Raw genomic sequence first — 27,277 nt, 5'->3', positions numbered from 1 at the left:
TATAGTTTAGGGGAGAGTAAATACATGATAATAGCTTAGAAGTTTTTGAAAAAGAAGACTAATATAGAGGGAACTTGCCTTGCTAGATTTCAAAATGTTCAATAATGCTTCTGCAATTAGAACAGTGTGATCTTGGTGCAAATTAAAAAATAAATTAATGGAAGAAAATAGAGTCCAGAATAAACTTAGCTATTTGTCAGAATTTGGTATATGATAATAACATATTTTAAAGCAGTAGTAAAGTATAAAAATTCAATAAGTGAACTTGGGATAGTGAGTTTTCCATCTGAAAGAAATAAAGTTAAATCTTACTTCATGTTATACATTAAAAAGTCCAAAGCAGAAGCTAACACACCATTGTAAAGCAATTATACTCCAATAAAGATGTTAAAAATAAATTTAAAAAGATCCAGATGGATTAAAGATCTAATGTAAAAGGAAAACCATACAAATAAATAGAAAAATATAGGAGACATTTTTATAATTATGGAATGGAGAATTCATTTTTAAAGCATGACCTCAAGTGCAGAAAACATAAAGAAATGTTTGTTGATTATGTAAATAACTAAATATTTCATTAGGGCAAAATGTACCATAAACGAAGTTGAAAGACAAAAAACAGCCTGGAAGAAAGTTTTGTAACATATGTAACAGACAAAAGGTTAATATTCATAATATATAAAGAGCTCCTCTAAGTAAATAAGAAGAAAGACAGTCTCACAGAAAAATGGACAAAGTACATGAATAAGCAATTCACAGATAAAATGCAAATGGCCAATAAACAAATGAAAAGTTTTCAACTTCATTAAAAATCAAGGAAAGGCAAATGAATTTAGGGGCCAAGGGTCCCAGGGAGACTCTGATGGTTTGGCAGGAGAGACTGGTTTTCACCTTCCTACAGTGAGACTGATGGCTGAGATGAACTTCTTTCCCTCCTGAGACAGGATCCCACCTCTGCCCCAGGAATGGGTGAGGGCTCTGACTCCCTCTTTCCTTTGGGAAGTACTACTTCCTTATTGCATGCAGTTTGGGAGTAGAAGCAGGAACCTTGGGAATTGAGACTGAAAGGATTTGTGAGGTCATTCTTCTCATTCTCGGCCTCCAGATAGGACCATCCTCTTCTTTTCTCATCCTCTCCAGCCCCTCAGAGTTCTCTCCTAGACCCAGAAAGTCTGTCCTGGTGTCTACCCTCAATTCTAGCTATTGCAAGGTCGGCTCTGCTCCCCTTGGAAGCTGCTTCCATCTGGAGGTTTGGTCCCACACACCCCAGAACCCTAATTTCAGGACCTGCCGATGTAGCTGAGCTGGGCTCTGGCCTGGATGGGCTGTAGCTCGGTGTTTAAACAGACTGGAACCAGGGGAAGATTTGTCTCTCTGGAGACTGGTGGTCAGAACCGGTTCACTGTCTGTTGCTGAGCTCTGCCTAGGGCTGGGATGCTCTGAGCCAATAGCAGCCCTGACTAGGGAGGGAAATCTCTCTGGCCACTGTCTGCCATAAGGCAGTCTGGTGTCCCCAGGGAGAAGGAAGAGTATGTTTCCACTCTTGGGAGTCCCAGGATGCTGGAAGGGGGGGCTCCCTCCTAGCACCCCATGTCAGGACTGGCTATCTTCTGTCTACTTGTGTGTGTGTATGTGTGTGTGTGTGTGTATGTATGTTTTAAGAGAATGTGAGCTTTTTTTTAATTAAAAAAAATATTCATTATTTATTTTTGGCCATTATTTATTTTGGCCATTATTTATTTTTGGCATGTGAGATCTTAGTTCCCTGATCAGGGATCAAACCCGGGCTCATGGCAGTGGAAGTGCAGAATCCTAACCACTGGACAGCCAGGAAATTCCCTGTCTACTTATGTTCATGTGAGCTGAGCTTGTCTTCCAAAAGTGAGTTCCCAAGACTGAGCCTGCCACTTCCCAGGCCTTCCAAGTCTTACTCCATTGGCGTGGAAGACCCTAAGAACATCTGCAGAGGGACAGGGCCCAAGCATGGCTGTCAGGAGGCCCTGAGGCCCGAGGACCCCAGGTCAAGGAAGGGCTGGAGAGGTCTGGAGTTAGTCAGGACGGGCTTCCTGGGGGAGAGCACAGCTCCTTGGCTGTAGATGATCAGAGGAGCACTGGCCAGGGCCGTGGAAGGTGTGTGACAAGGGCGCTGGGTTGGGAGGTCTGAGCCGGTTCTGGGTGGCTGACCCTCTGGGAAATCCAGGGAGTTTCCAAGCCGAGAGCTTGGTGGGGGGACCAGTGGTGAGGGTTGTAGCTAGAGTCCTGCTGGGTGGGGAGGGCAGGCTTCTCCTGTCTCACCTTAATCCCTCCTGCTGCAGGAGGCATGGTTGTGGAGATGGGGAGGAGCAATGCCGGTGTGTGTGTGTGTGTGTGTGTGTGTGTGTGTGGTGTGTGACTGTGAGTGTGCAAGTATTTACATTTCTGTTACCATGCTCACATGTGCCTCCATGGGTGTGCATTAAGTCTGTGGAGCTATAATGTGATGCTGGGCGTGTCTGTGACAGAATCTGTGTCTCAGTGTGTGTGAGCTTCTCTGTACTTCTGGGAACACTCAGGTCTGACACTGTGTGCGTGGGCATCTGTGTTTATGTGAGTGTCTGAGTGAGTGTTTGTACAAATGTCTGTGACTGTGTATGTGTGTGTGTGTCCACGAATGACTCTGGGTGTCTGAGGGCTATGAGTACCTGTGAGTGTGTAACTATGTACGCAGGTGTCTGTGCATGTCTATGTGTTGCCCTCTGTGTGACCCAGGAATCAGTGGTTCTCTGTATAGGTGTCTGTGGGTCTCCCCACCTTTAAGAGCAGCTCTTCTGAATGTCTGTCACAATCTTCCCGATCAGGCTGCTCCATCTGCCCCCAACTGCATCCCCTCCTCTCCCCCTTCCTTTCCCTGAGGTTGAGGCTCAGCCTTTTAAGCCCCCTAGAAAAACCTCTTGGCTCTGCTAATCGTGACTAATGGGGCCCAGACTGGGTGGAGGCTGCAGGGGGCACCCTCTCCAGGCTGGCACCCACCAAAACCTCACCCATCCCAGTCCTACCCCATCCCTCACCCTGCACCCCTGGCTGCACTGCCCACCCGCCTGCACAGCTCACCCCTCCCATTTCATGAAGCAGCCTCCCCTCTGAGACTTTGGGGAGACAGGGGAGTCGTGGCCTGAGCCCCCAAGGGGCCTACTCTGGGGTTGAGGATTCTAACCCACAGAGCTTCCCTTGACCTAAAGCCCAAGTCAAGGTTAACCCAGAGAGGGGGATCAATAACCCTACTCCCACCTTCTGCCTCCCCCTAACAAGCACACATGCCAGGTTTCTCCTTAAAAACTTGTCTTGATAGCTCTTTGCTGGGCCTTCTGGCTGCTACGGTTCTCTGGGGCTGGGGCTGGGACTGGCCAGCAGGAAGGGGGGGAGGGAAACAGGGACATTCCCAGGGCCCTAGGGGACAGGGGCAGGGGAAAACTGGGCCTATCTGATGAGCCTAAAAGGTGACATTGGCTCAAGGTCGCATAGCACTTCACACACAACAGTCTGGAAAAGGGCTTTGAGGGCAGACTTCCCTCCAGGAGCAAGAAGCCCCCCATCCTTCTGATATATTCATTCATTCATACAACAGTCACCGTACCAGGCCCTGTGCTAGGAACTAGGGACACAGCCGCATCAGGCAGACTGTCCTCAAATTGTTCCAGCCTCATTGATCTGCTCTAGCAACGGGGAGCTCACTACCATAGAAGTTTTTGAGTCCCAGCACTGTGCAAGTTCAGCTCGTAGGAGACACTCAAAACCCCTTGCTACCTTCCTGGTAGCCATGGCGGGAAGGGGTGTGAGTGGCCAGGCAGGGAGGGCATAGACCCCCATCCCCGCAGCGCCCCATCCACCTGCAGCCCAGAGTGTGTGTGTCCAGGAGGGGCTGAGCTGCTAGGCCGCCTGCACACACCTGACCTGGGTCGACGGCCCTTTCTTCAAAGGCCCAGTCCGTGCTTCTTTCTTGCCCAGCTAATGACAGTGATTAGGACAACAGGTGCCGCCTGCCTCCCGTATGCCCTCCCGCATGCCCTCCCGCCTGCTGAGGAGGATGGATTCTAAGCACCTGGGGGAAGCCTGTCCTGAGCCCTGCCAGGGCACCCACCATAGCAGACCCCTCCACCCTTAGACCAGTTTTCATCCACCTCCTCGCCTGAGAAGGAAAGCAGGGCCAGCCCAGTCATCCCCTGGGGCTGCTGTGTGGTCTCAGTCCACATCTGGCCCTCTCTGAGCCAGACTGACGGGGAAGTGGAGAGGTCCAAAGGGGAGCTGAGAACAGTGGAGGCCCATGTGTCCCCTAGGAAGCACACCTATCTCTTCCCCAGCCAGGGCTGGACTGTGGGTACCAAACCAGGGTCCCGAAGAAAGTAGCAGCAGAGGGTCCTCCTTGCAGATGGGGCTGGGACTACTCCTTAGGAACCCACTGCGGGTAAGCCACGGTGGAGTCCCACCACTCTGGGCCTGGCCCACCCCCAGTGGAGGGGGCTGTCGCCTGGGGCCTTGGGAGGGTCCGAGTGTGGGTCTGGGTGGGAGCCGTGATTTATGACTGTGCTTCATGAGTGAAGAATGCCAGCCTGGGGGTCTGGGATGGGGGCAGGGCCCCGCTCCTGACACTTCTCATTCTGCTGGATGTCTGGCATGTCCTGTCAGGATCTCCTGTGCCCTGGGGACAGCCATGTTCTCCCCCATGCAGCAGCCCCCTCCCCCAACCCTCAAACCCCCAGCTCTGGGAGCACTGGGTACAGGCCCAGCCCAGAGGGGAAATCCAGAATTAAATCCTTTCTGGTTTTCTTTCTTCACAACTCATTTCCCTGTTTTACGGGGCATGAGAGTGATGGTAAAGATCTCTTTTTATTCTCCCACTGCAGCAGAAGGGACCTCCTGGAAACCTCCATCTAGATGAACTTCCAGCCAGGAAGGGACGTTGAGCTCCCAGGATGGGTGGTGGATGTGGTGACATCCTTCCCCACCCCCACCCTGCCTTGCCAGATAAATGAAAACTCTGGAATTCATGAAGGAGGAGAGGCAGAGGAGAGGGGGAGGGGAGGTTGGGAGGCAGAATGATCCAGAGTGCAGTCTGGTCCTGGACTCTGAAGGCCATAGTTTTGAACCTGTTCCTGTGAGTCTCCCCTGTATCCTTCTTGCCGCAGGTTGCCATTTGGGGTGAGGGTCCCTCTTTCTGGGCATCTAGCATGGGTCAGCCTGCCTCCCCTGGTCTGGTGGGACTGGTTTTTCCAGCTGTGGAGGGGTCTGTGAGGAGTTGGCAGGGGCAGAGGGTTTTACGTAAATGCCCAGGGAGGGCTCTGGGAATGGGGAGGCTGGTTTTCTCAAAGACATGCAGGGAGTGGAAGCTCCCAATTAGCCAGGCCGGGTGGTGTCAGGGCTGCTTTCCTGGGTGGCTGCGTCCACTCCGACAGGCCTTGGCAGAGCTCCCTGGCCATTACCTTCTCCCTTGGGTGGGAGGGGTGCCAAGGGGGCCGCCATACAGGACAGATGCCAGGTCCCCTCCCAGCGTATTTCCCAACCTGGGGTCTGAACCACGTTGGGGAGAAGCCCTGGAAAGTGCCGCGAAAAACCACCACAGATTCTACTGAAAGACTTTAATGGGGCTGATATTTGAACCTCCCCCCAGACCTGAGAGGCTGGGGGGAACTCAGTATGTTGGGCCGGTCCCAGAGACTGTAGCCATGGCAACTGCTGGTAGGCTTTGCTGCCCAGGCAGCTCCAACCCTGAGTTTCAATAAATAGAGGACAAAAGGGTCTGGTCACCCACCAAGCTGGGGAGACAAAGACCTGGAGTGCCAGACAGAGCACGCTGTCGTGTCTGTGACCTCGCAAGTGTACGTTGTCAAGCACACACCACCTAGGATCATCACACACGCAAAGCCCCCTTGCAGAACATCCTCACATGACACACCATCTTTACACACACACACACACACACACACACACACACACACGTACATACACATACACACACTTTCCTCAGACACGTAGGACTGAGCTCACATACATCTCCCTCGAAGACACACATGAGGTTAGGTATACATGTGCCTTTCCCTCAATGTTTGCCTTGGGGCCTGGGTTTCCCCTCCCAGCTCAGAGGAATAGGAACGAGGTGGGTCTTCCTGGCTTGGGCCAGATTATACCGTGGTCTAGGGGCTGGGTGTTGTGACGTTTGCCTGGCTGACCCCACAGAAGCCTGTGGTGTTGGACTGGGCCCAGGAGGGGAATCTGTGCAGGTCGAACATGGGGATGCTCCAGGTGTTGATGGCCAGCGTGATGACCAGGACCCCGATGATGTTGAGCATGAATCCTGCGCGGGCCTGGGGTGAGGAGAGCCAGTCTGGATGAGTGGGTGTTGAGCTGGGCCAGTACCCATCCCTTAGGTGTTCATAGGTGCTCAGGAGCTCCCTCACTAGCAAACTTCTCCCTGGGAAGTCGTCCCTTGGGTCTAACCTGCAGCACTAGGTGATGCCCCTACCACCAGCTTTAATCCCAGTGCTCACAGGGGAAAGGGGCGCTTCCAGAGCCCTGAGTCATTCTCTCTGAGTCCATATCCCTGGGTCCGGGTGCCTGGCATCTTGGTGCCTTCCCTAAGTTCCTCACCCCTCCTCTCCCTCTCAGTGGCCTAGGGCTGGCTGGGCCTGAAGATACTCCAACTGGGGATCACGTTCCAGCCTCCCCCGCTGCCACCCACCCCAACAGGGTCCACTCTAAACTCTGAGAATCTCAGCGGCTTTAAGCTACTCTGTGGTCCACCAAGATGGAAAGACAGAGCAGGGAGTGCTGAGGCGTTGGAGACCCCTGCCACTCACCATGTCTGTCACTTTGAGGCCCCCGAATGAGAAGGCGATGGCGTTGGGCGGGGTGGCCACAGGCAACATGAAGGCCAGGGAGCTGGAAAGCGTGCAGGGGAGCATGACGTAGAGAGGGTGGATGCAGATGGCCTGAGACTGGAGGGGGAGACAGTGGGGCAGAGCTGATCACAGTCTCCGTCCCAGAGGGGAAGGCGTGGTCCCCATTCTCCTGCTCCCCTCTCTGAGGGACAACCCCCATCCCCACCCCAATATACACTCTGGCCATGAACCCACCACTTCTGCCAGAAGGTACCTGGTGACCTGGAAAGGGCCCCTTGACCTCTCTGGAGGGGATAAATGTGCAGCCCTGCCCTGTGGGGCGTGGGAAGGGGAGGGACCCATAAAACGGATCTCAAAGGGACTTGTGGGTGTCATCATCAAAGGCTGTGGGAACGCGCCTGGAGAAGGGGCTGGGGACGCTCTGGGGAGCAATTTCATGCCGTCACCTCAGGAATGACAAGAACAGGAGCTGGCCCAGGGAGGTGGGTGAGGCCGCCAGTGATCCCCATCAGGATACTCCAGGGGTGATATCATCAGGGATGGAGTGAGTCAGGGGGCAGAGGGCCTTGGGGCCCAAAGTTACTGAAGAGCCTGGGGAAGGGTGGAAGCTCAGGGGTCTTTTCCCAGAAATGAGAGGAGGTGCAGACAGGTCATTCTGACCTTCAGGCAGGGCCCCGCACTTCTGCAGGCAGTGTGGGCAGAAGGGCTGCCTGGAGGAGGTGTGTCTGCAGGGCCAGCTCACCATGGAAGCCAAGATGGGCAGGAAGATTGTGGTGGTGGCCACGTTGCTGGTGCACTCAGTGAAGGTGGCGATCAGGAGGCAGAGGATTAAGGCAATGGCGGGAGGCGGCACACTCTCCAGCGGGGTCAGCTTGTCCCCCAGCCACTTCGACAGGCCCGATTCCTGTAGGCAGAGGAGGGTGATGTGTGGGAGGCTGGGCTGCCTGGGGCCCCAAAGTCCCCTGCTGAGGCTCTGGGAGGGTCCTGCTCTTGCCTGCGCCTCTCTAGAATCTTCAGAGAAAAGGGCAGCTTGGGAGGGAAGATGAGACCCAGCTGAAACCTGGGGGCCCCCTCTGCTGCTCTTGAAGGACAGTTGGGTGTGGGCAGAAGGGTCAGATGGGAAGCGAAGGGGCTTTCTTGGGAAACCTGGGGCTTGGGGAGAGTAAAGACCTTTGACCCCATTTACTCCTGCTCTCCTGACCTCTCTTCAGGAGGTTCCTGGCCAACCTTAGCCCTCTGCCTGCCCCCTCCAGCCTAGCAGGTTGGGACAGGGGGCGACCTTGCTCCCAGCAAGGAGGGAGAAGGGGAAGGGCCCTGGTAGAGGCTGGGAAGAGGCCAACAGGGGGACGCGGACAGTTCACAGGGTCAGAAGAGCTCCAAGGTCTTGCCTTGCCCACACCTATAATGCCAGACTGTGAGCCCCAGGGAGCTGGGACTTTATTATATACGATGTTGCCCACTTAGCACCCAGCACCCAGCACAGCGCTTGGCACAGTCCGTGAGAGCTTGTTGGAGGAACTAACCAATCCCTGACCCAGGATAGCTCCTGTCCGTGCAGTGAATGAGCTTAGCCAGAACACCGAGGCCTGGGGGTGCAGGTTCAGGGATTTCTGTCTGGGATGGAGGCTATGGGGAATGACGACCCGGTCCCCAGAGCCTGGCTGGGTATGAGCATGGTGCCCCCTGGTGGCCTCAGCCAGCAAACTGTGTCAACCCAATGCCAGCCAACTACTCCCTGGTGCTAAAGCTTTGGCATTCTCTGTCTGGCAGGCGGTGAGGGGATGGACTGGGTGATCGCCGAGTACAGTCCCTGCTCACCAGAGAAGCCCCCACTAGGGAGAGTCCCTATGGCTTGTGTTTCCTCCCCCTCTCTTAGGGCTCTAACCTGTTTCTCCAGCTGCTGCAAAGGCTCTGCCCACCAGGGGGCTCCTAAGTGGGGGGTCAGGGCTCCCCTGTGTGGGAGAGAAGCAGGGCCCCTCTGTCCCTGTCACAGGGTCTCCCTCAAGTGGGTTGGGGAGGGAGTGGGGTCTGTCACCTCACTGCCCTTGGCCAGGGCAAAGCCACCGCCCAGAAGGAGCACGATATTCCAAGGCATCTTCTCTTTAACTATTTTCCAGTTGAGGAGGGCAGGAGGGGCCTTCAGCTTCTCTGGTTTTCCTACTCCCCAAGCAGAAGAGGATGGGTCACCAAGAGCCAACAGGCTTTCCTCCCCTTCCCTTCCCCGCTCTGTACGGGTGGGTCCCTATCAGAGCTTAACGCATGGAAGAGAGGGACCCTCAGTTCTGCAACATCACGACTTTGTCCCTGAGTCCCTGTGCCCTTGGCAAATCACCCCAGCTTCTCTGGGCTCGGTCTACTCCTGCCGAGTGTGGTCGAAGGGACGTCACATGCCAGAAGGCGGGGTCTGCCCAGAGGCCCTTCTCTGCCCCACACCAGGTGCTTACCTGGTTCCTGAGTCAGCCCTGGGATCTTGGAGGGCACGATGAACAAAATTACACCGATTAAGATGGCTACTGTCCCATCGGATGGCATGCTGCGGGCGGGGCAGGGAGGGCAGGCTTAGCGGCTTAGGGCTGCTCAGGGTCACAGGATGGAGGGGGGCTGGAGAGGAGCCCCTCCCACAGATGTGCCAACCCCTCCTGGCAAGTTGCCCCCACCTCAACCCAGCGTTACTTCCTGTTCTGCGTTGGGGGCCCTGCTCCCTTCCCTCCTCTTGGAAGTATTTCTCCTCCCCGCAGTGCTCACCTATTCCCATTCTCATCGGAAAAAGCCAGGTTACCCCAGCCGGTGAAGAAACCTGGCTCCCGAGTGAACCAGAGCACCACCAATAAGACAAAGAGGATGGTGACAGCCTTTTCTGCAAAGGTCATGGGGCCCAGCCGCTTGTGCTCTCTCCGGATGACTTCGAAGGCTGCTCGCTCTTGTTTCCTCATCTGGTCCCCCAAGCCACAGTTCTTCCGGAAGCTGCAGGTAGGGGTGGGGACAGCTCGTAAGGGCACCACACCAGGCAGGGGAGCAAGGGGCTGTGAGTGCCTGTGGTTTTGTTGTTGTTGTTGTTTTGGCCGGTGCCACGCGGCTTGCGGCATCTTAGTTCCCAGGCCAGGGAGTGAACCAAGGGCCACAGCAGTGCAAGTGCTGAGTCCCAACCACTGGACTGCCAGGGAACTCCCATGAGTTGTAAAGGTTCCCAAGGTTCTGGAAGAAGAGCAGAAGACTCTGGGGTGTCATGGCTCTTATTTAGCAGAGGGGAGGCTGAGGATAGGGGATTGGGTTTCCCTGTGCTTGTCCCTGCTCCATGTGCCCCATTGACCCCTCTGTCCTTCCAGGAATTCTCTTGTGCTGAGCCCTCCCTTGCCCAGAGTGAGGAGGCCCTAGAGGTCTAGACCCCAGGTCTCCTTCTAGCCCTGACTCATCTCTCCCCACCTCCAGTAACCTTTCAGGAAATCCTCCCTTCCCTCTCTTACTGCTTCTGGGCATCCTCTGCCAGCCTGGGCCCCACCCACACTGTCCTCTGAGGCACAGGAGTCTGCAGCCCACTTCCATGTGCTTAACTCACTTTGACTTTTCACTTGGGCAAATCTCAACTCCCCTGCTGGACTTGTGAGTTCCTCAAGGGAAAAACCGTGCTTCACACATCTTTGAATCCTTGATGTTGCTTAGCACTGTGCTGGTCTCTCTGACTAACACTTTGCTTTGTACCATCCCCAACCTCAATCCAGCCTCCCTGCACCTGCCCAAGCAATTTGACAGCAACAATGCTTAAAAACTCTCAATGGCTCCCCACTGCCTGGGCAGGATGGACAAATAACAACTTATACCCACAATAACAGTCATACCACCACTCTTAGCCTGTACTATAGCAGACATCACTAATCCCAGACTTGATTCCAGCTGAGCTCCAGCAGGGTCTCACATGATTTTCAACTCAGAGCTCTAGTGACTACTAGTAATCAAGGGCTGGAAGTAGGAACAGAACCTCTTTACTACTCTTGGCCTCAAGAGGAAGGTCCATACTCTTTATGTAGCACATGAGATTCCCCATAATCTTCCCCTGCCTACTTCTCCAGCTTCATATGCTGATACTCTTTTTTCCTCTTTGTGTTTCAGTCACACAGAACTAGAGTTCCCCCAAACCCAGCATGCTCTTTCTTGCCTCTGTACCTTTGTACACAAGCTCTTCCTGCTGCTGGAATGACTTTACCTCGTTCTCTACCTGGCTGACTTCTAACTCTACAAGATTCAGTTCAGGCATCATCTCTGCCAGGGGACTTCTAGAATCTTCACTATCCTGGGCTGTCCTCCCACAGCACCTGGGCTTTCCTCTGTCACTGCTCCTACCTTATCATCACCCATTAGATGGTGAGCTCCAAGGACAGGGACTGTCTAATGCTTCTAGCGTTCTCAGTGCCTAGCAGAGGGCCAGGCACACAGTAGGAGCACAACAAGGACTTTTGTAACTGACGATGCTCACAGCGTGTGCTTCTTAAGCACCTGCCAAAGGATTGGGGATTGTTATGGAATGGGACCTGGCCTGGGCATCAGGAGATCTGGTTTTCAATCCCAGCACTGACACATCTCGTTGTGTACCATGTCTTGAACCTCAGTTTGCTCATCTGATAGATGGGCTAATACTCTCCAAACAGTAATTCCCTCAAATGGGGGGGGGGGGCAAGTGCACAGAAGGGCCTTGGGAGGGAGAGGCCTTCTCACCGGGATGGTGATTATGCCCTTTTCCGCAGGGCTACCTGGGTACCAAACTGGAAGCTCCTAGAGGGTAAGGGCAGGCACCTGGGCAGCTCTTACCCACTCCACCACTTACTTGAAGCCTAAGAAGAGGAACTGCAGCCACACCCAGGAAAGCAGCAGCAAGATGACCATGGTGGGGAAGGCAAAGAAAAACCAGGAGGCGAAGTTCACCACGTTGCCATTTTGGGGAAAAATCCTGAAGAGGGATTCAGGCTGCTGTGTGACGTTGCCCGGCGACCAGCCTGCTCCACTTGCCCCCCAGTCAGAATGCAGACCCCCTCCCACTCAGTCACTCACGAGTTGACCTGGCCTTGCAGTACCAGGTTTGTTGTGGTGCCAGTCAGGGTGGCGATGCCCCCGATGCTGGCCGAGTAGCACACACACAGGCTCATGCCCTGGGTGAAGCGGAGCTGCTCCTCGTTCCGCTGTGCCCTGGACTCCGAAGGAACAGGGGGCGCAGGGCCATCCTGCTTGTTGTCTGGGAACAAGGGAGAGCGCAGGTTGGGGATGGGCGCAGGGCCAGTTCTGGGGAGCCTGGTGGGAGCTCCAGGGTCTCTGGGGCACCTTGTCACTGAGCAGCCTAGACCCAGGCTGGGGGCAGGGCAGAGGCTGCTTCCAGGTCTGCCAGGGCCAGCACTCCCTGGAGTCTCAGGCCGGAGTGATCCCCCCAGACACCACCTGGCCCAACCCCTCTTCTGAGAGAGGGAAACTGAGGCACAGAGAAGGGAAGAAGACTGTCCAAACCACACAGGAAGAGTGGAGCCTGGACCCGTGACAGCCCACCCAGGCTTCCGCTCTCGGCTTGCCAGGGTGACCTAGCATCTCGGTTTGCCCAGGACTGAGGGAATTCCCTGCCCGTGGGACTTTTCATTTCAAAACCAGGAAAATCCCAGGCAAACCAAGGACACGTGGGTCACCGAACTTCTTGCTTCCCTCTTCTCTCCCTCAATGTGCCAGGATGACTACTCCTCTCATGGGCAGCGCCTCAGACCCTCCTCAAGGACTGAGGGTTCGGGGCAGGGCCTGGCGTCACCTTTCTCGTCAAGCTTGGTCTCTTCCTTCTGGGGACTCGGCTCCTGGAGCTCAAAGGCGGGGTTGTTCCTGCCCTCCTCAGCATCCGTGCCCGTGGGCGTCCCGTGCAGCTGATCCAGGACGGCACGGGCGATGGGCACCATCATGGCAGTGGTGGCTGTGTTGCTGATCCACATGGACAGGAAGGCCGTGACCACCATGAAACCCAGGATCAGCCTAGCGACGGACAGACAGACACACGGGTGCTCCAGCATCCCTTCAAGGGCACACCACCACCCCAGGTCCTCCAGACTTGGTCTGTGGGAACTCACAGGGAGGGCCGCACCCCGATGGTGAGAAGCACGCGGAGGGCGATGCGCTTGTGCAGGTTCCAGTGTTCCACGGCCAGGGCCACTAGCATCCCCCCGATGAATAGCATGTTGCTGTCCTTAAGGTACTCAGTGCTGACCTGGCAGGCGGGGACAGTGGAGAAGGAGGAAGGGTTCCCCCCCGTGCCTCTGGGCGTACAGGGTGCCGACACTGATATTCCCGCACGTGGAGGTTGGTCCCCTGGGCTCTTGGACCCAAATGGAAATGGTCTTTGGATCATCTGCCATTGAATATTAACCAGTTTCCTGTCTTCCTGCCAAAGTCATTCTTTCTCCCCTCAGGAATGACTGAGACATCATCTAACCTGAATCCACTCCTGTTGCAAGCCATTGACTGAGAGAGAAAGCATTTAATGCTCTTTCTAGAAACTAACGCAGCAGTTCTCAGTGTGGTCCCTGGGCCAGCATCATCAACAACCTGGAACTTGCTAGAAATGAAATGCTTAGACCCTGCTCCAGATCTCCTGAGTCAGAAACTCTGGGGTAGAGCCAGCAATGTGTTTAAATAGTTCTGCAGGTGATCCTGGTGCATCTGCTCAAGTTTCAGAGCCACTGAACTAGAAGGATACAAACTCTCTAGCTGGCTATCAAGGCCCCCTTTTCCTTCCCTCATCTAGGCCTGGTTGCTCCCACTTAGAATTAACTCTTGACGCCAGCCATGCACCTGGCATTTCTAGAATGCCTTCCCCCCTGTCTTCTGGTTGACTCCTCCCTCAGTGCTCCCCAACCTGCCAAGCAGAGGCAGGGACCCCTCTTCCATGTGCCCTGTCTGTGGTGAGGCTTCCTCCGTCATCAGCGTCCTAGGGCAGACCCCCCTCCACCCCTGGGAGCACGTCCTCCTGTGGGTGGGGAGGCTTACCACGGAGGCACCCATAATGCCCATCATGGGGAACATGACGGTGGGGAGGAAGGCGGTGATAGCCAGGGGCAGAGCCTCGGTGCACCAGAGGAACGCCATGAGGATGATGGTGTAGGCACAGTAGGCTTCCTGCAGGCGGGAGGGGAACGGCAAAGCTGTTGGAGGGGGCAGGCCTGTGTCCCAGAGTCATGTCACCTCCTGTCCCCAGAGAAAACAGGCCGTTTGTAACAGTGTGGGGAGAGCCTGTGAAACTCACAGTCCTGGATTCCTGAGCCCCAGGTCCCATTTAAAAATAGAAATAGAAAACAAAGCAAAACACTCACCACCTTGTCTTTAACCCTGGGGAGCCTAGACATTATAATCCAGCCACTGGATTATAATCCAGTCCCCTGGGGACTGCAGGGGGCTCAGGTGAGGATCCTTACATGAGACGGGGGCTCATCTAGATGAAACTGGGGCCTGGGAAATGCGGATCCCTGCCTGGCACCCTGGCCTTCCCTGCTTCATCAAGAACCTGTGAGAGTATATTTATTTGTATGACGATTTAAGTAGTATTTGTTCCTTCTGCTAGGAGCTGAGTTCCATGAAGACAGAGTCAGTTTTGTATCTGGATCCTTGGAGCTCAGGACCCAGGAGGCTTCAGAGCAAATCTTTTCTGAATGAATAAACCACTGAAAAGTTTTAGGAATAGTGGGGTCTCCTTCCTGGTAATCCTGGCATGACCACTCTTTCACATAACTCCCCTATCCCGGCCTTGTGCGGGGAATTGTGGAGTAAACCCTGAGTCATGGTCTTGTGAGTCTTGGGGTGCCAGAGGCCCCCCTTTCCCTCATGAGGCTTCCAAAGCTAGAAAGGCCTGACCTCAGGCCTGGGAGGGGACCTGGAGCAGGAATGAAGTCAGACAACCCCAGGTGTCAGGGGCCCACCCTCCTTGACAGAGCCTCTCCGCAGGCCTGGGGAGGGAGGACGGGGGAATCATTAGCCAGAAGGAAGCCTCCAGGGAAGGGGGTGCCTGGCATCCAACCCTCCTCGGGACACCTGCCCACTCTTTGTTTGCCAAAGGAAGAGGCTGCCTGCTGGGACTATGGGCTGGGGACTCCTCCTCTCTTACCTGTCTCAACTGCCCTGCCCCTTTTGCTTTCTCCACCTGGTATAGGCTGGGCTCACCCCTTGTACCTCACGCCTTTAGTACCCTGAAGCTTGAAGGAAGGTCTTGGGGAGAGGAAGCTGCTGTTTACTGAGGAACTCTTAGGAGCTGGGTGTTTTCATGTTTGTAGTTACAGCCGTGGGTGTGTGCGGTGGTCTTATGTTATAGATGACCTCCAGAAGGTATGCGGCTTGCTCAAGGTCACAGAACTAGGGAGTGGCAGAGCCAGGTTGGAACCCAGACAAGGTGTGCAGGATTGCATAATTCTAAGAGCACTCCCCGACTAGTCTACATCAGTGGCATCCTGGGGGGTGGGGTGGCACCCAGCCTGCCCAGCCAAGTCCGTCTGATGCCAGGCTCACTTTCTTTCCATGAAACTTCCACCACCTTTCTCACCCTGGACATGAACTCATTGGCACAAAGGGTGGGGCCACCTTGATCCTTGAGCAGAGACCCACCCCTCCTCCTCCCCCAGCAGGCAGTAGATTCTGCTGAAGCTGCTGTTCTTTCAGCCATTTTCTCACCTGCAGTGTGCACAGCCTGTTACCCATCTTCCCGTGGGGCTAAGGGCAAGCCAGCCCTCTGAACCCTGGTGTGCCCCCCATGCCCTCACCCCCCAGAATTCTCTGGCCAGAGACAAGGGGTGGGGGCTGGGCCGGATGCCTTTGTTGATTCAAGAAGAAAGCTCTGCTAATAACGACAGCAGAAGCATCGTCAAGGACTACGCCATGCCAGGCATGGTGCTCTATGCACTTCAGGTGGTTTTTAATGACATTTAGTTGCTCTGTGAGGTAATGACTATTGTTCCCATTTCACGGATGAAGAAACAAAGGTGCAAATAAATTAAGTAAATGTCTCAAAGTCACACAAATCAGTGAAGAATCCAGGCCATCTGGTTCTTGAGCCCCAGCTTTTTGCTTCTCCCCTGAGCTTTCTCCCTTGCTACTGGAGGGTGTCCCCCAGCCTCAGGTGCGCTGTGACCAGCAGGGTGTACGGGAGTGAGTTAGGGCTCTGGATCCAAATGGAACTGTCTTCGCTGGGGCCTGCCACTTCCTGTTGCCCGGCTCTGGGCAAGTTCCTTCACTTCTGGGTCCCCATCTGCACCCTCCAAAGAGAGCTGTCAGCATCAGTGTGTTGAATCTATAGCTCCTCTACTCCTTCACAACTTCCTGGTGTCCCTCTCCGTGTCTGTCCGTCTGTCTCTGGATCAAAACCCAAAACCACTTTCAAAGTTCCATTCAGAAGCTTACTCTGGCCCTGGTGGCTCTGGCCCCGTGTTCCCATCCCACCCTCCTGGGTAGTCGGTCCAACTGTAGAGTTAGTTGGTCCGTAACTCGCTGACCTGCTTTTCCTGGTTCATGGGGCTCTTAAATGGGGCGTGGAATGCCAAGGATTCATGAAGTTGGATGGGAAAACAATTTCATCTTTTAGCTAACATCTAACTAAGGTTATGAACAGAGGCAACAAAACCATAGAGCTGCTGTTTTGTGGGGGTGGGCGGGGTGGGGGGGGTACCTCGCCGTGCAGCTTGAGGGATCTTAGTTCCCCGAGCAGGAATCGAACCCGGGCCCACAAAGCGCGCCGAGTCCTAATCACAGGACCACCAGGGAACTCCCAAAACCACATAGCTGTTAACGTTGCTATGGGCGATTTTGTCACAGATACTTGATTGTGGCTGTCAGCTGTTAGGTACCTGCACAGATTAGTGGTTGCAATGGACTCAAAAGATATCTCAAAATATTGTTTACATCCATCACTCTTTTGAAATTATGGTAGTTATTATACCAACACTAGATCTTATTTAATGCTTTAATAAGGAAGCATCTGTATTTCTGAATTGCAATTAATTTTTTCATAGTTTTATAACTGTATTTCAAAATGGTTGGTTTCCTTTGTCATCCTATACATTTTATTTCGTGCATTTCAAAGCAATATTCTGAGAAGGGCCCACAGTCTTCACCAGACAGCCAGTGGCATTCATGGCTCAGAAACGGGAACAGAACCTGGGGGATCCTTTCTCCTTGGCCCCGCAATGTGTCTGATTCCACGATCTGTATCCCCAGTGTTAGAAGTGGGAAGTCGGGAATCAGACCTGGGCTCCAGGGCCGCCTTATACTCTCTGCCTTGTTGCCCAGCTCAATGCATCTTGGGCTGGTCAAGCTCAGCTGGTGGCCTATGGCATGGGCCCCAACTGGCTTACTCCCCAGTCATGCTACATTGCGCGACTCCATATGCCATCGGCAGAGGGCACAGCCTGCGCCCTGTCTGAGGCAGCCCCTCCTGGAGCTCAGATACCACAGGGAAGAATTTTCTCTTGGCGGCTAACGCTCTTCTTTCTACCTCTGTCAGTACGTCCTCCTTCTGCGGTCCAGCAGGCTAGTTGTTCCCCAGCTGTTCCTTGGCTGTAGAAGGTACTCCTTTCTCAGCCTGGGCTCTGGAGGACAGGGGTCAACTTTCTTTCACCTCCCTGTCTCTAGCCCTTCCCTCTTTTGCTGGTGCTGGCCTGGGTCTATAAATCCTTCCTTCCCACTTGGGCCCCTGGCCCTGCTGTGCCAGGAAACTACCGTGGTCAGATCCCCATTCCTCTCTCCCCCCAGGCTGTCCCTGCTATTGAGGGCTCATCAGGCTTTCACCGGACAAATAACCTCTCTGCTCCAGGTCTCCAGTCCTGCTGGTTCAACACCTCCAATGCTCCCCTCTACTTCTCTCCAGCTCTGGGCCAATAGCCTGGTCCAAGCCCCTGCATCTGTTACCAAGAGTTCTGCAAGAGCTTCCTTATTCACCTCCTAGCTTCCTCTTTTGCCCCTGAAATCTCTTCTTCTTGCTGTAGCCAGAGTGATCTTGAGGCACAAACCTGTTTAATCCACACCCTGTCCCCCAACACACACACACACACACACACACACACACACACACACACACACCCCTAAAAGCAGCTCAAATCCCTGCAGGCTTTCCCACTGCTCTTAGGAAAATTTGGGGGCTGGTCTGTGCCTCTCCTCCTTGCTCTCTCTGGTCCAGCCACAGTGGCCCTCTTCCAGTTTCTCAAATGCTCCATCTTCCCTGTAGCCACAGGGCATTTGTACCTAATCTCCTCTCTTGTCTTCCCTCCCCACTTTGCTCACCTGATGTCTACTCATTCTTGAGATCTTAACTCAAATGTTCCTTTTTCAGGGAAGCCTCCGTGGGTTTCAGGGGTATATTCCCCATTTTTCACAGCCTATGCCCCTGTACCGCTTCTGCATAGCACTCATCACGGTCTGTAGTTAAACATTTGCTTTCACAAATTTCTCATGATGAATATCAACCTTTGTTGCCAGACCTTACTCTCCAGGGAGCAGGGTCTGGTTCTGTTTCTGCTCACATTAGCAGGGTGCCTGGCACCTCTACGGAGCTGACACTGGATAAATGAGTGAATGAATGTCAGACACTAGGGTACAGACATGAATCAGACCTGGCCCCGGCCTTCGGGGAGTCTGAGTGCCCTGTGTGGGCTGGTCTGTAGTCATGGCGGGCTGCCTGGCAAAGCCAACAGTGAAGAGAAGAGATAAAGCCTCAGATGGCTTCCAAACCCCAAGGCTGGCAACTTGCTTCTTTTGTGATAGGAAACAAAGGTCAGAGGTCAGGAAACCTGAGCGCCCAGGCCCAGCTTTATTGCTGCATGTCCTTGGGCAAGGTATTTAACCTCTCTCAGCTTGGGTTTTTTTTTTTTTTTTTTTGATAAGTAATATTGAGCATTTCTAACTATACACACATTACTGTCTTTTATGCAGGGTCCTTTTCTACAAATGGGAATAAGAGAAACACACTCCTTGCTGGGTTATTATGAGGATGAGGGGTGTGACTGAGAAGGTCTAAGCTGTAGAGGAGTGTAGATGGCAGTGAGCAGATCGCTGGGTTGGCCTTGGCGCAGAAACCTGCTCCCGGGCTGCTGGGGAACCAGGGTGGATACATGACATACAAATGAAGATGGTAGTGCCAGGGAATCCAGGGTAGACTCTGGACACTGGGTGTGGGCAGGGTGGGGACCTGTGGGCATCACGGCCTTTACCCGTTACGGGCACAGAGCAGCCTGTGGCCATTGGGCAGCAGCAAAAATGCCCACACTCTCAAAGATGTCACATCTTATTCGTCCTGGTGATTGAAGGTTAGCCCTGGGGTGGGCTACTCCCACTGCCCCTCTGCGCCTGGCAAGTAGGGATGCTGCTGGGGAGTGAGGCGAGGCCCTGGGTGGCAGCCAGCACCATTGCAAAGGAGAGACCAGAGAATGGAGTCCCAGAGATGGGGCCCCTTCTCTGAGCCTCCCTCCATCTGGACTGAGGAAGGCTTCCAGAGAGGGCACACTGAGCGGGTACTGAGGGATGAATAGGAGTCCTGTGGGTGGGCAAAAGTTGTTAGCATGAGGGAGTAAGCACAGAGGGAATGGAATGAGGCATAAAAGATCAAGATACATTCTTGTGGGGGAAGGGATGTAATGCTCGCCTGCCTGCCAAGAGAGGAATCTAGGACTTTATCTGGAAGACAAAGGTGAAAACGGGAGGAGGCCCTTGAAGGATTGTAAACCGAGAGGGTGACACTGTCAGGTTGGTGTTTCTATTAAAAGATTACGCTGATGCCGCCATATGTGTGTTTTAAAAATGTGTCCACAGGTGTTTGTATACACATAGGAAAATCTCTGATTCAGGGATTCTTACCCTTTTCTGGTACCAGGATTCCCTTAGCAGCCTGATGAAGCCTTCCAACTCCTTCTTAGAATAATGTTTTAAAATGCATTAAATAAAATGCACAGGATTACAAGGGACACCAATTATATCAAAATACAGTTATTAAAATATGAAAAAATGGGTAAGGCAGTGATATAATGTGACTCTTAACTACTAAGCTCTTCACGGGCTAATGGCTACTGTAATTTCAAAGTCATGGTTAACATAATATGTCAAGGGACTGGCAACAGCTCTCATACGATTTGAAAATATCTCTGATACCTACTGGTGGCAAAGTCAAAAATATCGTTCTTTACTATTGTGGTTTGTTGTCCACATTCATCACAGAAGGAAATGTTTCACCCTTTTGTGCTGTTGGACTTTGTGCAATGTGCATGTATCACCTAATTAAATAAATAAATCACCTCAAGATGAAAATAGGGGGCTTACACCTGCGGTACTGTGACAGGTGGATTGGCAGACACAGAAGCTGGGAGGTGAGAGGTGGCCCTGCTGGGATGTCCAGTGGGGAGATGACAGGGGCTCAGAGAAGTCATGGCAGTAGAGATGGAGAGAGAGGACGGACTCCAGAGATGTTAGGAGATGGAAGACAGAGGGTTTGAGTGATGGCTGCTGGGTCGGGTGGGAGGAGGAAAACTCCAGGTGCCTTTCCTGAGTGTCCAGGTGCGTAGTGACCCCAAGGAAAGGAGCCATGAGACAGGACTTGGGGAAGGAGGTGCAGAGTGGGCTGTGTGTGTGTGTGTGTGTGTGTGTGTGTGAGATATTCATTCCAGGAATAATAGGCCCATGCAAATGCCGAATACCTTGAGAGACTACACATAAAAGGCGACAATGGCCAGTCCATACGCAAATATATGTCCTACAATCTCTGCGGTAACCAGCCCCGTAGCCAAACTACCACCTGCATAACAACTGACCCCAAATGGGCAGGATTTGCTCCATGACCGCCAGCCTCCTTAATTTTCGATCCCCACTCGCTCGCTACCTCCACTCCCAACTCAGGACTAATCAGTGAAAGCCAAATGTGCTCTCCTAACAATCAGAGAGGATACCCCACTTCTAGTTAGCCCCCCTCCAGCTTCCCCCCACCAACAACCTCCAGTCAGGGCACCCCTGAAGGCTTCCCTCTTTCCACTCTAAAGCGTCTCCACCCCCTGCCTTTGAGGCTCTGCCGAAAGCAAGGATGGAGGCTGATTCCCTTCCTAGCCTCGTCTGATCTCATTTGAGTGATCTTTGTTTAATTCCGCACCTTAACGTGAATGCGTTTGTTGCATCATCTTCTGCTTTAAGAGGCCAAAGGGAAAAACAATGGGTCTGAGTGTCTGAGAAAAACAATGGGTCTGAGTGTCTGAGAAAACAGAAGTGCGGGGGAGAGTCCTGACATCACAGTTTGGGCCAGGGCCAGGGCCAGGGCCAGGGCCAGGCCCGCCTGCGTCCGCTAAAGAGCAAACCGGCAGGCGGGAGTTGAAGATGAGAGAAGCATTTCCGCACTCCTCGGTGCATCTGAGCCCTACAACTGCCCTGGGCCCTGCTGCTGGATTCCGTTCAGGAAACCGTACTGCTGAAGAGTCTCCTTGGCTTTCCCATTCTTGACCTTCACCTAGCAGGTGCTGGAAGTGTGGACATGATTTGGTCATCTGGGGGTGAAGTTCGAGCTGGGGAAACTTCTCTCTCTTCTCCAGGGATCTCCCTGGCTTTGGAGGCTGGCCCCTACTCCCAGGACCTTCAGAGGCCAGAAAACCAGACTTCACGCAGTCCAGTGCTGATCGTGGCCACACTTAAGGACCACACCTCACTGCCCTGGGGGTGTTGACCAGACACACCCCGCCTTCCTGTTTCATTGGTGGGAACACCAAGGCCCTCATGAACAGAAGAAGTAGTCTATGGAAATAAGTCAGGCATCTACACAATGCCCGAAACTCTGTGTTGTGTTTTCCAGGGGCCCGGAATTCAGACAAGGGGCAGAGGGTTCAGGGAAGCATTGTTTATCAGGGAAGATAGAGGCCTTCCAGGCAGGCCCCGGAAGCGAGGTCCAAATTCCTTGCACAGTTTTCATGCCCACAATCCTGGTCTGTCTTTGGGGTTCAGGAATAGCTTGCAGTAAGGGTATTTTAGTCACACAGATTTTAAAGTGCGTGTGCACGCACACACCTACTGTTCTTATATCCTAGGCATGCAGGGATCCAGAGTAAGAAATCCTGCCCTCTTTTCTTAATGTAAATACAGTCTGGATTTCAGCTAAGCTCTGTTCTGGCAAACATGGTACCACGGGCAGATAGTTTTCACAGATGATTCTGTTGGGTCCTGGGAGGTATTTGCATTGTCGACTCTAACTTACTAGCTCTTTGACCTCTGAGTAAGTATTTATCCCTCGTGACCCTCAGCATAAAATCCTCACTCCTTCCCCGGACGTTATAGGGCTGACATTGGCTGGCCTCTCTCTACCTCTCTAAACTTAACCTCAGTCATCTTCTGCTCACTCAGGCCCACATGCCGGGCCGGCCCCATTTATCCCTCCACCTGGCCAAGCTCACCCCGGCCTTGGGTTTTGCAGTACGCGTTCTGCCTAGATGGCTCCTGGCCCAGAGCTGTGCTTGGCTAGCTCTTCCTTGCCAGTCAGGTCCTAGGGAAATATCAGCACCCCAGGAGGCCGTCTCTGATCACCGCATCTAGAGCAGCCCCTCCCCAGGCCATAGTCACAGCCTGCTGTATGGTTTTCACTGCATGGACAGTATATGCTTTTTGTGTGTCCCTCCACACCCCCTGCACCCCCAGGATCGCAAGTTCCCCTGAATCCTACCTCCCACCCCCTGCACCTAAATAGTACCTGTCACTTGTTCCCTAATAAATGAATGAACGGATGAGTGAATGAATAGATGTAAGGTTTCTGGCACACCGATGGTGCTTCTTGGGTATCTGGTTGCAGGGGTTGGGGAAGCACTGAGAAGACCTCAGGTCTCACTGGCTCCCAATCACTGGGACCCCGCAGTGGGCGATGGGCATTTCTAGGATTCTGTTGCTAACTCCTCAAACACTCCTTACTATTTCCAATCCCCACGCCTTTGCTCCTGCCATTTCCTTCACCTGGCCTGCCCTCTATTGATGCCTCTGACTGTTGAAATCTCGCTCAGCCTTCAAGGCCTAACTCAGATTCTCCCTTAACTCAGATGGAAGGATTTTCTCCTTCCTCTGAGCTCCTGCAGACTTCTGGCTATAATCCGTGTGGCATGAACACGCGGTCCTCTAGATTGAAAGCATCTTGAGGACAGAACATCTGTAGTCCTTTTTGGTAACCCCCAGCACAGAGCAAGAGCTCGACAGACATCCCAGACTGAACGACAGTGGAAGGATTGGCTGACGGCTGGATGGACATGACGGTAGATGGCTCAAGTGGTGACTCACAACAGGGGACTACCTTGCATCCTTAGACAGCCTTAGCCAAGGCCAGATTCCAGTTCAGACTTTGCCTTTCTAGCTGGGACTTGAGGCAAATTCCTTTATCACTCTGGGCCTCCATTTACATGTCTGTAAAATGGAGACAACAGTAGTAACCCCACAGTAACTCAGAGGTTATTTCGAGAAATAAATGGGTTAGTGTTTTGAAGTGCTTGGTACAATGACTAGCACACACAAAAATACCGAAGAAATGTCAACAAGTATTATAAGGACACAGGCCTGAGCCTAGTCTGGGCCTCCTCTTTCCCACTTCAGGGCCCAGGGTCATGGAGGTAAGCTCAGGATCCACTGCAGAGAGCAGGGACTCAGCAGGAATTCACAACGGGGCCCTCTTTGCCCACATTCAGTCATTTGACAAGTATTTGTTGAACACCTACTATGTGCCAGGTACTGGGGGTTCTGCATGGAAAAAGACAAAGTCCCTGCCTTCACGGAGCCTACATTCTAATGTAGCGGGGGGGTCAGAAAATAAATAGAAAATAAAGGGATACAGGGCTTCCCTGGTGGCGCAGTGGTTGAGAGTCCGCCTGCCGATGCGGGGGACGCGGGTTCGTGCCCCGGTCCGGGAAGATGCCACATGCCGCAGAGCGGCTGGGCCCGTGAGCCATGGCCGCTGAGCCTGCGCGTCCGGAGCCTGTGCTCCGCAATGGGAGAGGCGGCAACAGCGAGAGGCCCGCCTACCGCAAAAAAAAAAAAAAAAAAAAAAAAAAAAGGGATACCTCATTTCAGATAGCAAAAGCCCTTTAAATAACAGGTTTTTGTAATAAAAATGACCGGTGCTGCTCAGAGAAGCCTTTTCTGAGGAGGCGGGTTTCAGCTGACATGTAAGAAGTGAGAGGGAAGCCTCTGGGAGAAGAACATTCCAGGCAGGAAGATGAGCAATTTGAGGAAGAGAAAGGCTGGAGAAGAGCAAATAAGAGGCAGGATACGGGGCAGGAGCCCCCGACGACTCGTGGCTACCCTGAGAGGTTTGGATTTTATTTTAAGTTTGACGAGAAGCCTCTGTGGGGTTTTAAGCAGGGTAGTGATCTTATGTTTGGAATAGATCATCCTGGAGTTTGGGTGAAGAACGGTCTGGGGACGTAGAGAACAGACTTGTGGTTGCCAAGGGGGAGGTGGAGGTGGGCGGGGGATGGGCTGGGAGTTTGGGATTAGCAGATACAAACTATTATATAGAGAATGGATAAACCACAAGGTCCTACTGTATAGCACAGGGAACTATATTCAATATCCTGTGATAAACCATAATGGAAAAGATTATGAAAAAGAATGTACATATATGTACAACTGAATCACTTTGTTATACAGCAGAAATTAACACAACATTGTAAATCAACTCTACTTCAATTAAAAAAAAAGAGAATGGTCCGGGGAGGAGTAGGGATGGGAGAGAAACGATGGCGGCCAGGACCAGAGTGGAGGTAGTGGAAAGCGATTCCATTCAGTGTATTTTTGGCGAAAACACTGGTCAACAGGATCTGCTGGTGCTTGTGGAAGTGAAGGAACGAAAGGCATCAGGAATGGCTCTGAGGTGGACGGTTGAGCCTTATCTTGAGGAATAAGATCGCAGGGAGAGTCGGCTGAGATGAGTAATCAGGGTTGTGATCTGGATATGCCAATGTGTATGCTGCATAAAAGGAAATGTTCAGGGCTTCCCTGGTGGCGCAGTGGTTGAGAGTCTGCCTGCCGATGCAGGGGACACGGATTCGTGCCCCGGTCCGGGAGGATCCCACATGCCGCGGAGCGGCTGGGCCTGTGAGCCATGGCCGCTGAGCCTGCGCGTCCGGAGCCTGTGCTCCGCAACGGGAGAGGCCACAACAGCATACCGCAAAAAAAAAAAAAAAAAAAAAAAAAGGGAAATGTTCAGGGGGGAGGTGTCCAGTGTTAGTTGGATAATACAAGTTTGGAAATTAGAGCTGGGGTTTCAGATTGGGGAATCATCAGCATAGAGATGCTTTTTAAGGCAGGAGACAACAGATCACCTGCGGGCGAGGATAGGGAGAAGTAGCCGGGAAAAATGGTCAAAGGAAAACCAGGAGAAGCCAAAAGAAGACAGCATAGCAAAGAGGAGGTGACCAGCTGTGACGAGCGCTGCCGAGGGGGTGAGGGAGGTGAGCATGGAACAGGGGTTTGGTGACACGGACGCTGATGGGAACTTGACAAGAGCCCTCTCGGTAGGTAGAGTCTTGGAGACTGGATCTGTCTGTCTAAGGAGAGACAGGTAGTGTAGTCAGTCTCTGAGGCCTTCTTTTGGGAGAGAGAGCAGAGAAACCAGGTATCTGTGGAGGGACTGTGGGACTGACGGAGGGTTTGTTTGTCTTTTCATGTGAGAGGGATTAGAGCTTGTTTGCATGCTGATGGGAGAGATGAGGCAAAGAGGGAAAAGTTGATGATGCTGGAGAGGAGAGGATAATTACAGGAGCAAAGTCCTTGAGAGGGACTGGTAGCCAGGGCCCCAGTGGAGGGGCTGGCCTCCACAGATGGAACCTGGGACAGTTCATCTGAGTCAGGACAGGGGAGACAACATCTGTAGGTGGGAAGCAGGCGGCAGGGAGGGGTACAGCACAGGGAACACAGGGGCTCCTGACACATCGCACTCCCACAAGGAGGCCTGGCTTCTCATCCTGACTCAGGCTTTCCTGAGTGACCGAGGGCAAGTTTCTAAATCTTTCTGGGCTGTACCTTCTTGGGGAGTAAAATGGGCATCACAGTTCCTGTCTGTCCTTCCTTCCAGGATTAACACACTTGGCTCAGCCTGTCTAGAAACCGATCTGATGGGTCCCTAGCATAGAGAGGCCACTGGCTTTGGCCTGGGATGAGGATCATCTCATAGGTCAGCCAGGCCCTGCCACCTACCAGGAGCTGTGCCACTACCTCCCTAGTTCTTCACCCTTCTGGGATACCTCGAACAAAAATCTTGCCTCGATTTCCCTGTCTGTGACTAAAGGAAGCAAATGGCTCAATGAGCAAGTGAGGGTGGGGCGGCGGGTGTGGGGTGAGGCCAGGGCCAGGATTAGGTCTCAGCCTTCCGGAGGCAGGCAGCACAGGCTTTGTAGCCAGACCACACCCCCAGCTCTGCCACTGCCTAACTATGCCACTTGCCAGAGGGAGGTTTCCTGTGAAGCTTGGACTTCAAGGCCGCCTCCTGGACCTACCCTTCCCAAAGTCCCGTGTTAATTTTAGATTCAAGATCTTGTCTTCTTTTACTTACAAGGGGGGCCCCAAAGTGTATACTATCTGACCTCCAGAAAACAGGATCTGCCCTGGGATTTTGGGTGACTTAACTTCACTTTCCCCGTCTGTAAAATGGGAGTCAGACCTGCGTCATAAGATGGGAGAGAGGGTTCCTGGGTACGTGGTACAGGGTGTGCAGTGGGGGCCTCCAGTAAATGAGAGCCGAAGTTATGACTCCTGCTGCTTGCATGGGGGTGGGCAGGAAGCAGTGGCATTTGCTCCTCCATTCAAGGTGTGCATCTGTATTGCCCACTGGCAGGATCTCCTCCTTCAATTCCCACCCCTCCTCCGCAGGAGACTTAGCTCTTGGGATCACAGGTGAGCGCCTCCTCTTTCTGTTTGTACTCTTAAATGCACAAACTGTCTGAGGCCAGCTTCCTTCTAATCCCCTTCCTTCCCTCTCAAGCAGCTAGCCCAGCTCATACCCTCCCAGTCAACTCACCTGCTTCCACCTGCACCTCCTTTACGGCGCTAGGTTTCCTGCCTCCCAAGGGAGTAGATACCAAGTGCACCTAAGCAATTCACATTGGGCTCCTACTACTGGGTGCCGAACAAAAGCCCCCCCATTGACCTCTTACTCCTCAGGCCTCAGGAGGACCAGGTGGTGACAGCCTAGGCTGTCAGGCTAGGAGGGATGAATGGGTGATGCTGGTCCTAAGGATGCCCAACCCCAGGGCCACACGGCCCCTCCCCTGCTCCCTTGGAGCCTCTCTGTGCCCAGGACCCCACGTCCTTACCTTAGTCGGGATGAGGATGGGCAGAGGCAGCAGGAAAATGGGTAGGAAGAATACAATCAGGTAGAAGCGATAGGCCCACAGGCCCTGCCAGCAGGTGGCCAT

The 27,277-nt window shown here is 53.2% G+C and overlaps 1 protein-coding gene across 1 annotated transcript; it reads right to left on the bottom strand.

Annotated features, from left to right (window-relative positions):
• Nucleotides 1–54: 54 nt before the first annotated feature.
• SLC13A2 (solute carrier family 13 member 2) lies at nt 55–27,277 on the bottom strand. Its single transcript, XM_004267136.3, has 12 exons — nt 27,176–27,277; nt 13,878–14,006; nt 12,962–13,239; nt 12,652–12,866; nt 11,916–12,096; nt 11,692–11,814; nt 9,618–9,836; nt 9,317–9,405; nt 8,908–9,029; nt 7,615–7,776; nt 6,831–6,968; nt 55–6,338 (listed from the first exon to the last, which is right to left on the bottom strand). Exons 1-12 carry the CDS (start codon nt 27,275–27,277, stop codon nt 6,168–6,170), a joined length of 1,929 nt encoding a protein of 642 aa, XP_004267184.1. The 3' UTR covers nt 55–6,167.

This window comes from Orcinus orca, chromosome 19 (assembly GCF_937001465.1).
Source record: "Orcinus orca chromosome 19, mOrcOrc1.1, whole genome shotgun sequence".
Lineage (NCBI taxonomy): Eukaryota > Metazoa > Chordata > Mammalia > Artiodactyla > Delphinidae > Orcinus > Orcinus orca.
Note: the sequence above shows the minus strand (reverse complement) of the source record. Positions and strands in the feature narration are given on the sequence as shown.